Source organism: Crotalus tigris, unplaced genomic scaffold (assembly GCF_016545835.1).
Source record: "Crotalus tigris isolate CLP2741 ecotype Arizona unplaced genomic scaffold, ASM1654583v1 scf7180000017729.2337069, whole genome shotgun sequence".
In the NCBI taxonomy this organism is placed as follows: domain Eukaryota; kingdom Metazoa; phylum Chordata; class Lepidosauria; order Squamata; family Viperidae; genus Crotalus; species Crotalus tigris.
This window is the reverse complement of record NW_024096596.1, coordinates 1,870,183-1,887,490: the sequence shown is the minus strand read 5'-3', so window position 1 is coordinate 1,887,490 and position 17,308 is coordinate 1,870,183. Positions and strand designations below refer to the sequence as shown.

Sequence of the window (17,308 nt, the reverse complement as noted above, 5' to 3'; positions counted from 1 at the left end):
TATCTTAAAATAAAGTTTATTGTGGAAATTATACTCTCAATATTTTAGTAAGATAATTGGTTTGTTCATTCTTCAGTATTATTTCTTCATTAATATATTTCTCCAAGTTATGCATTAATCAAAATTATATTTTGTATTCTGTAGATTCAGTGAAAGGTAATAATGAAATAGTCAGGTTTTTAATGTTTTACTTACATTGTCACCTTAGTATTGATAAAAAGTTACATTATTTCCAATTTATCCTACCAAAGAATATATATATTAAAAAAAATGAGTGATAATACAGGAACAAAAATGCTAATCTTATTAGTGAATAAAGGGATTAAAATTAATTTGTAATTCACATGGTCAAATAAGTGTTTTGAGGATGTTAACCATACTTTTTTAAAGTAAAAAATATCCAAATTAGAAAACAGAAGTGCAGATGGTATTATAAAATAATGACTTTGATTCTGGGCTAAAATTAAACAGAAACAAGGTTGTGTAATTTCATATTTCATTTATTTGTTTGGCAACTGTTGTTAACAGTGATAACTGAAGAGAGCCAGCTGTGCATATGAAATATAATACTTGAATCAATTTTAGTGATCTGTTAATGAATTCTTTCTTAGTATTCTCTCTGGTCATTTGGTGGAATAGCTAAAAATTCAGAATGTTAAACTTCAAATATTTGTTCAGCCATAGTTTATTATATCTAACCTTAAATTGTAGTTAACCCTACCTTTTGTTTAGTGAAAATTAATGTAAAAAATTAACTTGTTATACCAGACATAAATACGATTAGTCCCAGTTTTCAGTTTGAACTAATGGTAAACTATCATTAAGTAAAAATACAAACTAGTATTTCCTATTTCTTTCCTCTGGCTATTATCATCTGAAGGACCCCAGAAAAGTGTTAGGTTTATATATACCTTTGGTTTTCTCCAACTTGGTGTTTTCCACTACAGCTGTCAAATAGTTTGAAAACTGGTTTCAGAATGTATGAAAGCACTTCTTTCAGGTGTGCGTTTTGCATTTTTTCCTCATTGAAGAGGTTGTGTCTGAAAGCATAGAGACAGCCAGGAGCAACTTGATGTGGCTGCTTTGAAAAGATGAGCTTCGGAGAGGCTTTGGGAAACTCTAAAACACACCTTTGAAAGGTTGTGCCCCCCCAAAAATAAAAAATTCCTGCTCTTCATTTTAGGTTAATCTTACCAACCATTCGGGTTGATGGCTGTTTTTATGAAATAATTTTAAATTACATTTTAATTGGTAAATTACATTAGTCTTATTTTACTTCTGTGTTGATCATTCTACCCAGCAGAGAATAATTAAAAGTACTGGGGATACTTTTCACCTGGGGGTGAAAATTTATAGCAAGGACATTTTTTTTAAACTGTTCAAATAGATAGCCAACAAGGAAACCAACTTCTCCCACATATTTGCATGACTTTTAGGAAATATGGCTTACTTTTGTTGGAATCAGTATCTTGAATGGATCTGTTTCATTCATATTCTGTTGGTGGCTCTCACAATCCTAATTTCATTTTAGTTATTCAGTTGTTTTCAATTAAATAGGAGTTGTGGATCTAGCACCCCTAGGCAAATGTCTTCTTTGGTGCAAAAATTCACAGCATTTTTTTCTCCTAGTAGGAAGCAGGAACTTCAACTGTCTGCTGAATATTTTTATTTCAGCTGAGAAAGACTGAAATATATGGACAATTGTTAGATGAAAAGAGAAGTACTTCATGCTATAGCATACTTAGAAAGAGGTTAGCTATTGAAAGTCACCTATCTACCTCTTCTCATAGTAGCAGTCATATTCAATTATGCAGGCTGCAGTCATATTCAACTATGCAGGCTATTAATAGAATTAAAAAAGTGAGTGCTTTCAACTTCTAAAATTTTGTGTGTGTAAACAGAGGCAAGGATTGGATAAATTCAATGGCATCTTTAGCCCTGGTACTTAGTGTGTGTGCTTCTGTGTAAGAAAAGGGGTATTGAGACAGCTGTGCATCTATGATCCTCGCCATCACCATCATCCCACACAAGATAATATTCTTTCTGAGTCTTAGGACAAATTACGAGAAGCTTGGTTTGAGAAACAGAACATATCTGCCTTCCTTGTCACACACCTTGCCTTTTGGCACAGCATTCCCTTGGAGATACACACAGTTGTCTCTCTCCTTGATTTCTTAAGACCTGGCTGTGTTTCTGGCTTGAAATTAAGGTGTTTGTAGAGCTCCTGTTTAGGTTTTTATTCCCCACCCCCCATTTTGGGAGTCTTGTTTTGGTCCAGACAGTGATGTGATTTTTAGTTATGTTTTTAATATATGCATTGGAGTTATGGTACAATGCCAAGAGTCATCTTAGAGTTGGGTGACCTTAACAGATCTAATAAATGAACAATAAACAGCTTCTCAGTTTAATCATTTTCACGTTATCAGAGCTGTAACTATAATGGTGGCGCAATGGTTAGAATGCAGCATTGCAGGCTAACTCTGCATTCCACTGCCAGGGGTTCGATCCTGACCTGCTCAAGATTGATTCAGCCTTCCATCCTTCCGAAGTCAATAAAACGAGGACCCAGATGGTTGGGGGGGGGGGAAATGCTGACTGTAAACCGCTGAGAGAGTCCTGTAAAGCACTATAAAACAGCGTATAAGTGCTATTGCCGTTGCTATAGTGGAGACAGAAGAAGTGGTTACCTTGAGTTTTGTGAGCTGAGACTTCAGTCAAAAAAGAAAAAGAAAAAAAAAGATGGACCTGGCCACAGACAGGTGTAGGACCAGTGCACATGGTCCCATGAGGAGAAGCTAATTTGACTAGGGAGCATATTGGATATAGGTGACCACTTTCTTCCTTTCCTCCTCAGCCCTTCAGAAGACTCATGTCCACTCTTCTGGCAGAGGTACAGTTGTGTGATACTTCTCCTTTTCTTCCTTCTTTCTGCCCTGAATTGCTATTGCTTGAGCTTTCTAACCCATCGAGGGGGGCACTGGAGAGATCTGGCTTAGGGGGCTAGTGGTGGTGACGGTATTAGATTAGGAGAGGAGAGACCAGTTTCTTGCCCACTCTCAGCTGCCTAAGCTCCCTGGTGACTTTGGGCCCATCATTCACGCTCTGTCCTACCTAGCACATGGTGATGCTGTTATAGGGAGAAATCGGAGGAGGGAGCTCTAGGGTACACTACCTTCAGCTCCTGAACAAAAGGCAGGATATAAATCCAATAAATAATAAATACTCATGCTCCTGCATCTCTTCCGTGAAAAGAAAATACATTTGTGCTGGTGCAGATGGTACAGTAAATGTCTTTAGCCGTCCCGTACTAGTTGAAATGATTGATATTTTTTGCTTCTTTCTTTCTTTTGCTTCCCATTGCTGCTTTTCTCCTACCAAGTTTGGATCGCCATATGCAAGCACACCACGGACATCACAAACCATTCCGCTGCAAACTCTGCCCTTTCAAGTCCTCCTACAATAGCCGGCTGAAAACTCACCTACTCAAAGTCCATGCTGGTAAGTCTCTTCCTGAGTTTCATAACAAGAAGGTCCCTTTACTCCCCCCCCCCTCACTGTTTTCTGCTGCTGTAGCCTCTTCAATTAACAGTAGCTTGCAGCCTTTAAAGTGAGCCTTGGGGCCAATTAGGGGAAAAGTGCTTAAGTTAAGCTAATTCTCCATTCAGCAGATCTTAAGCTGGAATTGAACCAACTGAGTTAGGTGATCCTAAATTAGACACAGGCTGGAACTTAATTCCAGAGCCATAATTAAACTTCTACTAGGGTGGAAACCAGGGCAAGAGGTTGAATTAAGAGCTTAGGCTGCAGCAGAACAGCCAGCCCCTTTGGATAGTAAATGTTAATCAGGTTGAAAGAAAAGAGCTGTGCCAAATGTTCATATTCAGATTAAGCGGTGTAATTTTACACTTTGTTTTGAGCCTAATCATAGCCATTGTTCCTTGTGTATTTTGTTGTTTGGCATAATTTTGTGTTTACGTTAACAATCTGCTTTTTTGTAACTCTGCAAATATCACATATTGAACACTTTTATAAGGACATGGACATACGATGTTGCTGTATGGTTCAGTGAGAATAAGCAACAAGAATGGCGTACACACTTTAATAGACATTTATGTACAGATCATCATGCTTAAATGTACATTTTGAAGCATGTGTATTCTAAGAAAACACATTCTGATCAAGAATCGCTATGTGTTATGTATTAACCCAAGGCATGCTAGGTGCTTTTCTTTTCCCCAGCAGACACTTTATGATTTTTGAATTAAAATGTGGGAAACCATGAATATTTTAATAAGTAATATTCCTGAAACTTCAATTTCTATAGTTTACCTAAATTCTAGTAAGTATTATAATGTGTAGTCTATTTAGTAAAGCATAGGGAAGTTAGATGAGTTTGTTAAATGAGAATTTAATCTGACAGTTACAATTTTGACCGTGTTCTTCACCAGAAACATAAATAACAATAGTTCAAAAATAATTAAGTACAGCCTGCCAATTCATTAGTTAATGGGCATACATTTCAAAATCTAGAACTTCAATAATAGCTGTGGGCTTCAAAATTAAAGTTACTGAAAAAGATACAAGTTTGTTAAAGCAAAGATGGTTCTCATTTAAAATAGTGTTACCAAATATTGGATAACGGTAGTTGCAAATATTATTTTTTATAGTTGTGTCTGTGATCGTTCTTGTAAGACTTAGTTCTTCAATAAGTACAGCGTAGTCTTTGATTGGCTGTCATGTTCTGTCCTATTATGAATTCATTTCTGATGAGCTTTGGTTTCATGTATCAATTAGTCCCAAAAATTGGGGGGAGGGTAGATTGGCCCCATTATTCAAGTTTCTGTACTGTATATAATTTTGAGATCAGATATTTAGGAAACTATATTGCTGAAGTCAGTTGTTCCAGTTTATATTATTTCAGGAATGTTTAGCCTAAAAATACAATGTTTGTGATCCTCTATAACAGGGGTTCTCAACCTTGGCAACTTTAAGACGTGTGGACTTCAACTCCCAGAATTCCTCAGCCAGCAAAGCTGAGGAATTCTGGGAGTTGAAGTCCACACGTCTTAAAGTTGCCAAGGTTGAGAACTCCTGCTCTATAACTTAGTCCTAAGTATCAAGATGTGATTATGTGATCTTCATTGTGTTCTGTGATGCTACAGTTCTACCAAGTTTACATATCAGGATCATATGACATATTTCTACCTTGACAATTTTTTCCCCACAATTATATTTCAATTCAAAACTGGCATTTTATTTCCCAGCTAGATATGACAGAGATACTGTTTATTCAGTTCTATTTTGATCGAGTATAGAATTAACTTGTGGTATTTTCTACCCCTAGCCTAGATGATTTTAAACATGGGTTGAGCACATTCATATACATGACTATTGGTGGCTAATAATCTTGATAATTAAGGGAATTTCTGCTCAGTGTCTCTGAATGCCAGCTGTTTTATTTAGTCAGCAGAGAAACGGTGGCTGCTTGTACAATTGCTTATACATATTCTGAAAACATTTATTCAACATTGTAAATGGAATATTATATTAGAATCATCTAGTTGAAAAGGACTTTGGGAATAAACTAGATTCACCCTTTCTTCTAGCTTAATAAAGTTGTTCTTACGAGCCCAGGTATGTTACACTGTATATTTTTTTTATATTACTAGGTGTTTGTTTCAGTTGACTCTTAAATAGAAAATGGCCAAATTTGGGGATTTCATTCAGAAACTTTTTTTAAAAACAAATGAAGTGTTGCTTTTGAAATGCTATCATTTTTTTTCATCGCCACAGATCCTACTTAGATTTCTTCATTTGATTTGCTACAGATATTTCCTTTCGCTTTTCTGAGATTCTTGACCTAATGTATATTATGTAACTAATCCTTTGGAAAGCAGTTTAGGCCAATTGTCTGTTTGCAGAATATCTTTTGCTTGTTTTTTAATGTCAAAGGGTTTATTTGGGTTGTTGAATTATTAGATGCATAACCAGAAGTAGAGCAAGAGGCCTTGAAGCATTTAGTGTCTTGCTAAAACATATTTTGGGGTTATAAGCTGCTTTCTCAATGGAGGACTCAAATAATTCCTTTCTGTACTAAAAAACTGAGCCTCTCATAATATTCTCTAGTGACCTCCATATTCTATTTTCTAGTTTTATTCTACACAATTCATTTTGTGGGATGCAGAGCCCTTTTTGCTATTCTAACATTTACCCAAAACATTACATGTATGGAACTTCTGTTTTGTGAACAAACTTAGAATATGTGTGTGTATGTATGTATGTATGTATGTATGTGTATATATGTGTGTATATATATATATATATATATATATATATATATATATATATATATATATATAGCCATACTCATCCTGCTGTAGACGTTGGCATTTCTGCTTTTCGTATTTAAACATCTGGAACAGTCATTTTTCTATCAGCAGTTGCCTGATGTGCTTGTTTATACATATATTTAGCAACGCATCTTAAGGAACTGTCATTTGTTTTCCTCTTGTTAATTCTTATTTTCATATTCTCATGTTGTAACTTCTGGCTGAAGTGTGTATTTTGGTCTACTGGGGTTGTACTTAGAAGAAACACTAGAATCAGTTTGTGGTGAGTGTTCTCACTCCCATGAATATCTCCTGTTTCCTGGTGCAGAAAAAATGGATAACTATCAGCAGCTCATTTATCTGAATGTACAATGCAGGATCGAATCTGGATCGGTCACTGGGACCAGAGGTTTAGTCTTCTGAGTTTTCAGACTCGGAGCCCATCCTCAGGGAACTTTTGATGAGAGAGAACCCTCCGGAAGCTTGGAAGATAAAACCTCTGGTCTCAGTGATCGATTCAGATTGGATCCTGCAACATTATCCTGGGACATGATAATGTACAATGTACAATCCCTCCTATTAGAGCAGGGGTCCCCAACCTTTCTGGGTTGGCGGTCTGGTGGGAGAGGAAGGGGCAGGCACCTTACACGCACATGCGCAAACCTGAATGTGGCCACACATGCGTGTGCACATATAAACAGGCCACAAGCATGTGCACCATGCAAAACGGGGTTGCGAGCATGCGTGTGAGGCTCTTAGCAGTGCCAGCGCCTGTGTGAAGCTTGGGGTGCCATTGCTGCCAGGCTTGCAGCGATGCTACCACCGGCGCGAGGATTGCACTGTGGCCTGCTTGCGGTGCAATGCCGCTGCCTGCGTGTGGCGTGCTGCTGGCCACCTGCCGCTCACAGCACTGCCACTGCCCACACAAGGTTCGTGGCAATGCTGCCGCTCACGCAATATTAGCAGCACTGTTGCTGCCTGAGCAACATTTGTGGCAACAGTGGCATGAGGGGGGGTGAGCATATGTACCCTTGCACTGCCCAGCTATTCACACAGTCCAGTGCCCAAAAGGTTGGGGACCTCTGGTCTATGTAATCACCATGAGTCAAAATTGATTTTGACAGCACAACAATAAATATTCTTTCAATTAGATTATTTTGTGGGTTCTTTCTAACCCGTCTCCCCCCAAATTTTGGTGGGGGAGGAATAGCAGGAAGGTTGAATGGGCAAACCTGAACCATAAATGTAAGTCTGCTTCAGTAAAAAAAAAAAAAACTTCTGTTTATATAGTAGTTCTTGAAAACAACATTCATACTTTTCCTCTACCTAAATGTCATTTTGTTTTTTAAAATGAAATTTTGTTCATCATAAACAATTGCCCTAAATTAGCATTATTATATAACATCCACCAGATCTTGGAGCAGTCTTGCTTTCATATCAAAGACTATGTCCTTGTTAAATTTGAAAGCCCTTTATTACTTAATTCCTAATTGCACTCCTCTTCGTCCTTTGATCCTTTTGCACATTTTCCATCTAACATCATTATATTCACTTGTTAGTGCATCTTCAGATGTTCTCAGTTGTTCAGGCACCAAAACTAGTTAGGTTAATTCATAATTCTATTATGCTGCATTAGATCCTTATAATGAAAAATTATCAGAATGCAAGATGGGTTTGATGCAGTGGTGGGATTCAGCCAGTTTGCACCAGTTCGGCAGAACCGATAGATAATTTTTTGTTGCCCAGGCCTAAAACGGATTTCCAGAAGCGACTTTCACACAGAGAACCGGTTGTTTACATATTTGAATCCCACCACTGGTTAGAAGTCATAGAATCATAGGACTGGAAGGGACCTTGGAGGTCTTCTAGTCCAGAGTTCACCAACCTTTCTGGGTTGGTGGTCTGGAGCGGGAGGAGAGGGGAAAGAGGAGATAGTTTTGTGGGAGGGGCATGTATGTGCTCACGCATGTGCACTTGCACGAGCACCCATTGTTTGCATGAGTGGGGCTGAGAGCACCCGTGAGGGCCCGAGCGCTTGCACGAGTGGGGCTATGAATGCCCGTGATGCTCACACATGCAGGGCCCCGAGCGTCCGGGACACTTGCACAAATGAGGCTCCAAGCATGCGTGTGCACCAGCCAACCACTCATGCGGCCCAGTTGTGAAGAGGCCATGGACCAATAGTGGGCTACAGCCCACAGATTAGGGATCCCTGTTCTAATCTAACCCCCAACCTCCTGGACAAATGGTTGTCCAGTCTTTTCTTGAAAACTTTCATTGATGGAGCACTCACAACTTCAGGAGGCAAGCTGTTCCACTACTAATTGTTCTCACTCTCAGGAAATTTCTCCTTAGTTCCAGGTGGATTTTCCTCTGATGAGCTTCCATCCATCGCTTCTTGTCCTGCCCTCAGGTGCTGAATTGACTCTTTGGGAATCATATCAAAGACAATTAGAAGGTAGAAATTATTTCCCATTAGGCCAGCTACCTGAGGTTCATTCCCCATTGACATATACTTTACTGTTCTATTTTGCTATTTTATTTATATATACTGTTCTTACGACTTTGAGTTGGCTTGAAACTCAACATTAAGAAAAACCAAAATCATGGCATCCGGCCCTCTCAATTCCTGGCAAATAGATGGGGAAGAAATGGAGGTAGTGACAGATTTTATTTTTCTGGGCTCCAAGATCACCTCAGATGGGGACTGCAGCCAAGAAATTAAAAGACGCTTGCTCCTGGGGAGGAAAGCTATGGCAAATCTAGACAGCATTCTAAAAAGCAGAGACATCACCCTGCCAACAAAAGTGCGTATAGTCCAGGCCATGGTTTTCCCAGTTGCAATGTATGGCTGTGAAAGTTGGACCATAAGAAAGGCTGAGCGCAAAAGAATTGAGGCCTTTGAACTATGGTGCTGGAGAAGACTCCTGCGAGTCCCTTGGACTGCAAGGCGTTCAAACCGGTCAGTCCTAGAAGAGATCAACCCCGACTGCTCTTTAGAAGGCCAGATCCTGAAGTTGAAACTCAAATACTTTGGCCACCTAATGAGAAGGAAGGACTCACTGGAGAAGGGCCTAATGCTGGGAAAGATTGAGGGCAATAGAAGAAGAGGACGACAGAGAATGAGATGGCTGGATGGAGTCACTGAAGCAGTAGGTGTGAATTTAAATGGACTCCAGAAGATGGTAGAGGACAGGAAGACCTGGAGGAACATTGTCCATGGGGTCGCGACGGGTCGGACACGACTTCGCAATTAACAAAAAAAAAAACGACTTTGAAGAATTATATATATATTTATATAAAAAAATTATTAATTTTTTTTCATCAACATATGTTAATTTTTCCAATCAACAAGTTGTCTGGAGTTTGCTATGCTAATACATGTTCAATTCCTAATCCTTCATTCTCTTCTCTAACCAAGAATAAAATAAGTTCCAAATTTGGTAGTAGTCTGTATCTTCTTTATCTTTCAACCTCATAGTTAATCTATCCATCTCTGCACATTCCAATATTTTCCTGATTATTTCTTCCTCTGATGGCAGTCCTTCATTCTTCCAGTATTGTGCATAAATTATTCTCACTGCTGTAGTGATGTGTAAAATTAAATATAGTTTCTGCTTATTAGTCTTTTCAGGCATAATGCCTAGTAAAAAAAATTCAGGTTTAAAATCCACTTGTTCGCTCAATATTTTTTCTAACCACATATGTATATTTTTCCAATAGGCCTTTGCCTTACCACATGTCCACCAAATGTGGTAATACGTGCCTATGTTATGTTTACATTTCCAACATCTATCTGACATATTTTTAAACATTTTGGCTAATCTTGCTGGTGGAAGATGCCATCTATAAAACATTTTATACAGATTTTCTTTGTATGAAGTTGACATTGTTAATTTATAGTTTCTCTCCCATAACATTTGCCATTTTTCTAATTCTATATTATAACCAAAAAAAAATTGCCCATCTTATCATTGTTTCTTTCACTTGTTCACTTTCCATATCTAAAATTAACAAAAAGTTATACATTTTCTTAATTAATTTCTCATCTGAAGTTAACAAAATCTTATCAAACACAGTTTGATCCTTATAAAATCCATACATTTTTACATCTTTTTCATATCTACTTTGTATCTGTAAATGTGCCCACCAGGACAGGTTAATTCCCTGATTTTCCAATTCTTGTTTAGATTTTAATTTCCCATCAATATCTCAAATATCTTTATATGTCCATATTTTTTCAAAGTCTACCAGGTTCGGATATATAAATGCCTCCATTGTTGCTAACCACCCTGGAATTTTTGAATATATTTTAGCTTTAATTTTTTCCCATACCGTTAACAAGGCATTTCTTATAAAATGATTTTGAAAGTACTTATGGACTCTGTTTTTCCCGTACCATAAGAAAGCATGCCACCCCAATTGTAAATCATGCCCCTCTAAATACAATAACCTTTTATTTCTGAATGTTATCCACTCTTTCACCCATGTTAACATAGATGCTTGATAATACAACGTCCATTCCGGCAACCCAAAACCTCCATTTTCCTTAGCATCTTGTAATGTTTTCATCTTAATTCTAGCTTTTTTCCCCTGCCAAATAAAGTTCAAAACCAACGAATTTAAATCTTGAAAGAATTTTCTCGTACGTTTTATCGGAATCGTTTGAAATAGAAATAAAATCTTCGGCAACACAACGACTTTAAAGAATTATAAATGTCAGGAGGTGGTGGTGGTGGTGGTTTTCCATGTGTGTGTAATTGATATAAAAGAATACTGGGGAAAATTTTTTAGAGAGTTATGTGAGAGTAGTATTGATACACCAGACAGTGGAATTGAAATGAATGTTATCACTATAAGTACTCAAAGAAAACAATGATGAAAAGCAATTAATAGATGCTATGAGAAGGTTGCAAAATGGTAAAGCTGCAACCGTGGTGGCACAGTGGCTAGAAGGCAGTATTGCAGACTAATTCTGCCAGCAGTTCGATTCTCACTGGCTCAAGGTTGACTCAGTGTTCCGTCAGTAAAATGAGAACTCAGATTGTTGGGGAAAATATGTTGACTCTGTAAACCATTTAGAGAGGGCTATAAAGCACTGTGAAGCAGTGTATAAGTTTTAAGTGCTATTGCTATAGATGGTGGAACTGGAGAAATGTCAAAGGAAGAATGTAGTTTGGAATGGCTGTGCATTTATATAATGTGTGTGAAGATTTCATCTGTGTCTGATGATTGGAAGACTGCCATTATGTTCCTTTGTACAAAGGGAACTATAACAAGAAGGAATGCAAAAATTACACAGCAATTAGGTTGTCTCATATACCTGGGAAAGTTTGGGTAGAATTCTGATCTCAGAATGTGACACTGAGCAGAGTTGGAGAAATGCATATGGTGCTTTGCCAACCAAAGTCTTAGAAAGCAGAAATTTTGTTTTTGAGCAGGTTAGTGAAAAATATATGAACGTGAGAAAGAAAGCTTATTATACAGATTGATATATAGAATACATGCTAAAATAAATAGCATTGAATTAAGGGATATTTTATAAGAATGTAGAGTTGAAGGCTGCTGAGAATAGTCTGTTGAATAGTAATATTCTGTTCAAGAATAATAAGAATAATGAATAATAGAATAAAAATAAGAATAAATAAATGCTTAAAGATTCAAAAGGATGTATGATATTCCTTTAGTTATTATACATACATACATACATACGACGAACGGCTTGGAAGGAGAGAGAGAAAAGAAGGGGGGAGTATGAAGCAGGAACATCTGAATAGTTGTTCTTTGCAGGATCAGGGAGAGGGAGCTACAATCATCAGATCGACCAACAGGCTGCCGGATGAGAATCAATTTAACACATTGCAGAGTAACATAGCTAATGGGCCGATGACGTGTTCAAGAAGTTGGGTGCAGAGATAGGCAGCTGTATATAGGCAAGCTCCCTAATCACCTAGCATTTTAACTCTGATGATGTCAGTAGTGTGACTGATGAAAGCTCAGTAAGTAACTTTTTTACTCACAGGCTTGTTTATATTAAACCGTCCTGTTTATTTTTATCCTGGTGTTCGCTTTTCTTATATTTTTATACATACATACATACATACATACATACATACATACATACATACACACACACACATAGTGTGTGTGTGTGTGTGTATTGTGAATAAAATTTGATCACCAGGAAAAGTTAAAACGTTAAAAGTTTTAATATAAAACAAAAGTTTTAAGTATTATTTATTTATTTATTTATTTATGAGACTTATATACTGCTTTAAGTGCAAGCACTCTCTAAGTGGTGTACACCAGTAAGCAATGTATATATATATATATATATATTTACATTGCCCCCAACAATCTGGGTCCTCATTTTACCTACCTCGGAAGGATAAAACGTTAACAGTTTTAAAAAGTTAGCAACCTAGCTTTCGTTGGCTCCTGCCAATTTCATCAGGGCGTACATAAATCAATGGGAGTAAACATTTATATGTGAGTTAACACACACACACACACACACACACACACACACACACACACACACACACACATATATATATATATATATATATATATATATATATATATATATATATTTTCTGAGGTTTTCGCGGGTGTTTGTATGTTGGTCTTTGGTTATTCAGGTTTTCTCCCGTGTAAAATTGGAAGTTTCTTGGCCGAAACGTCGCCAAGACACTTCCAATTTTATGCGGGAGAAAACCCGATTAACCAAAGACCTACCTACCTACCTACATACATACATACAGTAAAACAAATAAACGCGAACACCAGGATAATATCAAACTAAAAAACTGTTTAATAAAATGCTAAGCTTTCGTCGCTCAGCACTACCGACATCATCAGAGCATAAGAGTAGGTCAATGGGAGTCCCTTTTTATAGTACTGGCCAGATTTGCACACGGCTCCTGGACCTGGTCATCAGTCCATCCAACATCCTTAATTTTTTAATTCCTAGGGGGCACGCATTGGCTGTTTCCTTGGTGTTTTTCAAGGCTGCTATTCCATTATCCACCTCTTCTTCCAATCCCCCCCTCCTCCTCCTCGTACACACACCGCCGTCTGTTATCCCACCATTGATTCCCAAAGTTGCTGTTCTCCTCCCCCCCCCCCTTTGTGGCCACTCGCTTCCTTCTTGTGTGTCCAATTATCTGCTTCTATCCCATTGAGTCTTGGGCTTGCTGTTTTTCTTTTGATCGTTTTCCTCATGTATCCGTAGTCATCTGCCATATCCCCATTGATTTTTGGAGTCACTGTTCTCTCCTCCCCCCCCCCTTTTTTTAGTACTCGTTTTGTTCATGTGCCTCCAACCATCGCATTGTGTTAAACGTTCCAGTTCATTCCCTCTCTTCACCCCCATCCTGGATCATATCCGTTCCTTCTCTATGGGGCTGTCAATGTGTTGTGTATTCAGCTCCGTCTTCCTGATCTTTTACCCCGCTGTTTCTGCGCGTGTGCGGGCGCTTCCAGAGTGGTCTGCCGAGCATGTTCGGGTGTCCGTCCTTGGGGCTTCCGGCCGATGTGTTCTTATACTCGCTCCTCTGCTGGGGACGTTGCTCCACTCCGGGGGTGCTCCAGGGCATCTGGGGGGCCTCCTTGCTTTTCACTCCAATCTTCCTTTCTCTTATCCATTGTTTGTAGTCCTCGCCTCCGCACTACCAAACCATCCGCAGTTGTCCATTGGACTCTGCTCCCCCGTTTAGCAACCCTCATGCTTTTTTTGCTTGTGTGCAAATTCCCAGGGAGGGGTCTTCTGCCGGTCGTTCGCAATTATTCGTTGTCGGGCTGTCAGTGAGTTGTGGTATTACTTTCACCTCATCCTCTTCTAACTCCGTGGGGTGGTTGAATTGTGTGTGCCTAAGATATTTTTGGGGTGCACTCCTTGTCCCCCTTTCTCTATTACCCTCTTGGTGAGCACTGTCGGTCTGTTGTTATTTTGGCCGGTTGCTCTCTTTATTGTCATATTTCCCTGGCCTTGTGATGGATGAGTAGGTTGCTTTCGTTGGGGTTCATGGCGTTGTTTATCCCATGTTCTCAGTGTCTGATGTGCTGGGCAGAGTTCTACATGACGGTATACAGAGTTGTTGTCGGAGAGCCAAGCCTCTTTAAGTAGGCGGCCTCCTTTGGTAGCATCTCTGGATAAGGTTTGTACGTTAGTGAGATCGAACTCATGACCAAAATTAGTCATGTGGGTCCACACCTGCGAGTGTTGCTCGCCTCTTTTGACAGCACCCTGGTTTTTAGTCTTTTAGAGGTCTCCCCAACATAATTGCAAGAGCAATCCTTGCATTTAATCCTGTATATTACTGATGATTTTTCCTCATTGGGGAGCGGATCTTTGGGGTGCATGATTCTGGCGCGTAAAGTCTGGTCTGGTTTGTGGGCCACTTTTATATTGAGGGGAGCTAGTAATCTGGCTGTTGCTTCCGATACATTGTTGATATATGGAAGGGGGACACATATGGTTTGTGTTGTTGCCTTGTTGGTCTGTGGCTCTTCCCGGGGTCTAAGTGGTCTGCTATGGCCCTTGATGAATTCTTCTGGGTAACCATTATACTTACAGACACAGAAAAGATGGTTTCTTTCTCAGCTCTTGCCTTGGCTGTGTTGCAATGTGAGTCTATACGTTTAAACAACGTCCTGATGCCGCTTGCTTTATGGGCCACTGGATGATTGCTCTTATAATGGAGGGTTCTGTTGGTGTGCGTTGGTTTCACAGCAGAGAAGGAGAGCCAGGGATCCCTGGACTTTTTAGATGTGCTGGTTAGCCACCAGCCAGATGGGACCCTGCGGCTAACCAGCACATCTAAAAAGGCCAGAGACCCCTGGCTCTCCTTCTCTGCTGTGAAACCAATATCCGGGTATACCGAAACCAACGCACACCGGGTATACCGAAACCAATGTAGAGAAGGAACGGATATGATCCAGGATGGGGGTGAAGAGAGGGAATGAACTGGAACGTTTAACACAATGCGATGGTTGGGGGCATACGAACAAAACGAGTATTTAAAAAGGGGAGAGGAGAGAACAGTGACTCCAAAAATCAGTGGGAATATGGCAAATGACTACGGATACATGAGGAAAACGATCGAAAGAAAAAAGGGGGAGGAAAGAACAGCAAGCCCGAGACTCAATGGGATAGAAGCAGATAATTGGACACATACGAAGGAAGCGAGTGGCCAAAAGGGGGGGGGGGAGAACGGCAACTTTGGGAATCAATGGTGAGATAACAGATGGTGGTGTGTGTACAAGGAGGAGAGGGGGATTGGAGGAAGAGAAGTGGATAATGGAATAGCAGCCTTGAAAAACACCAAGGAAACAGCCAATGCGTGCCCCCCAGGAATTAAACAATTAAGGATGTTGGATGGACCGATGACCAGGTCCAGGAGCCGTGTGCAAAACTGGCCAATACTATAAAAAGGGACTCCCATTGACCTACTCTTATGCTCTGATGATATCGGTAGTGCTGAGCGACGAAAGGTCAGCATTTTATTAAATAGTTTTTTAGTTTGATATTATCCTGGTGTTCGCGTTTATTTGTTTTACTATATGGCTTTACCCAGGATTCGAATTTTTAACGAAATTAGATATATATATGTGTATACACACATACACACACACATACACACACACACACACACAGAGCATATAACATACATTTGTTGACATTAGAGGTACATTTTTGGGAATATGAATGTCTATGTACATTTCTGTAGAAATGATGCTAAGTTGCTGGCTGAGGACCCAGATGATTTGCATTTAATATTGTGGATATAAACATTAATGTATTAAAGACCAAAGTAGTTATCTTTGACAGGAATAATAAAGTTAAGCACTGCAAGCTTTGCAAAAATTGTGAAAAACAAGAACAGGTTTTTTTAGATGAATTTGTGGGCCTTGGTAAAATATTTATCAAAGATGGGAAACTGAAAGCACATAGAAGTGATTTGGTCAGAAAGAATGATGTTAGGATCAAAAAATGGATCAAGAGGAAACAAAAGACTGAAAATATAACTGTTGATAAGATCTTCCAAAAAATTGACAAATTTAAAGGAAAGGCACTGTATAAATGTGGTGAATAAAAAGATTATTTTCAAGTATAGAAAGATAAGGAAAATTATGGTGTTACAGGTAATCCTCATTTAATAATGGAAATTGGGACTAGAAATCCCATCACTTAAGTTGTGCAGTTGTTAAGCACAATGTCATACAACTATGCTACTTAGTGATAACAATTCTGGCAGCTCCAGTTGCCATCATTAAGTGACAGCCATGCAGTTGTAAAGCAGGGACATCACATGACGGTGATTTGCAACTTCTTATCGGCTTTCCCATTGACTTCGTGAGAAGCCAGCAGGGATGGTTGCAATTGTGATCACGTGACCGTAGGATGCTGTGATGATTGGAAATGCAGGGCAGTGATCACATGACTGGGGATGCAGTCGTGATCACATGACTGGGGGGTGCACTGTGATGGCTGCAGCTAAGAGGACCAGTTGCTATCACTTACTAATGGTACTTAACACCTGCCACTGAACAAGTGAGAACTACCTGTATAAGAATTAAATTTCCTTCTCCTTTTGATATTTATGCTTTAATTCCTCTGGGCTACGTTTTCCTGTTCCTTTTCTGCACTTACCTTGCTTCCCTGGGAAAGAAATAATGTGATGGGCATGTAAGTCTGTATGTATCATGCCGAAATGTCAAGTTCAATTCAAGTAAAAGGATTAATTAGTAGTTACCAGTAGACACACTAGGAAAGTTTACAGTTTCACCCCTGGACTCATGACCTCAATCAACACGGTACAAGTAACACATCATTAATCATGTTAATGAGGGTTATTATCATTTAAGTACTGTTTGGCATGATTATTATGTTTTCACTGTACACTTTAGCCCCTGGTATTTCCCTTCTTATCTCTTGGAGATTGACTTGCTACCTCAAGCAAAACTGCCCCCATCCC

The 17,308-nt window shown here is 39.1% G+C and overlaps 1 protein-coding gene across 19 annotated transcripts in view; it reads left to right on the top strand.

Moving 5' to 3' along the window:
• The window catches only part of ZNF462 (zinc finger protein 462), a 199,808-nt gene that overhangs the window by 123,367 nt on the left and 59,133 nt on the right, over positions 1–17,308 (top strand). For 15 of the 19 annotated variants that reach the window (XM_039339103.1, XM_039339108.1, XM_039339095.1 and 12 more), the window contains 2 exons: positions 2,855–2,890; positions 3,380–3,498. In XM_039339103.1, the coding sequence (XP_039195037.1) occupies positions 2,855–2,890; positions 3,380–3,498 (155 nt within the window). The remainder of the gene's footprint in view (positions 1–2,854; positions 2,891–3,379; positions 3,499–17,308) is intronic. The other 4 variants (XM_039339104.1, XM_039339109.1, XM_039339110.1 and 1 more) reach the window with 1 other exon arrangement.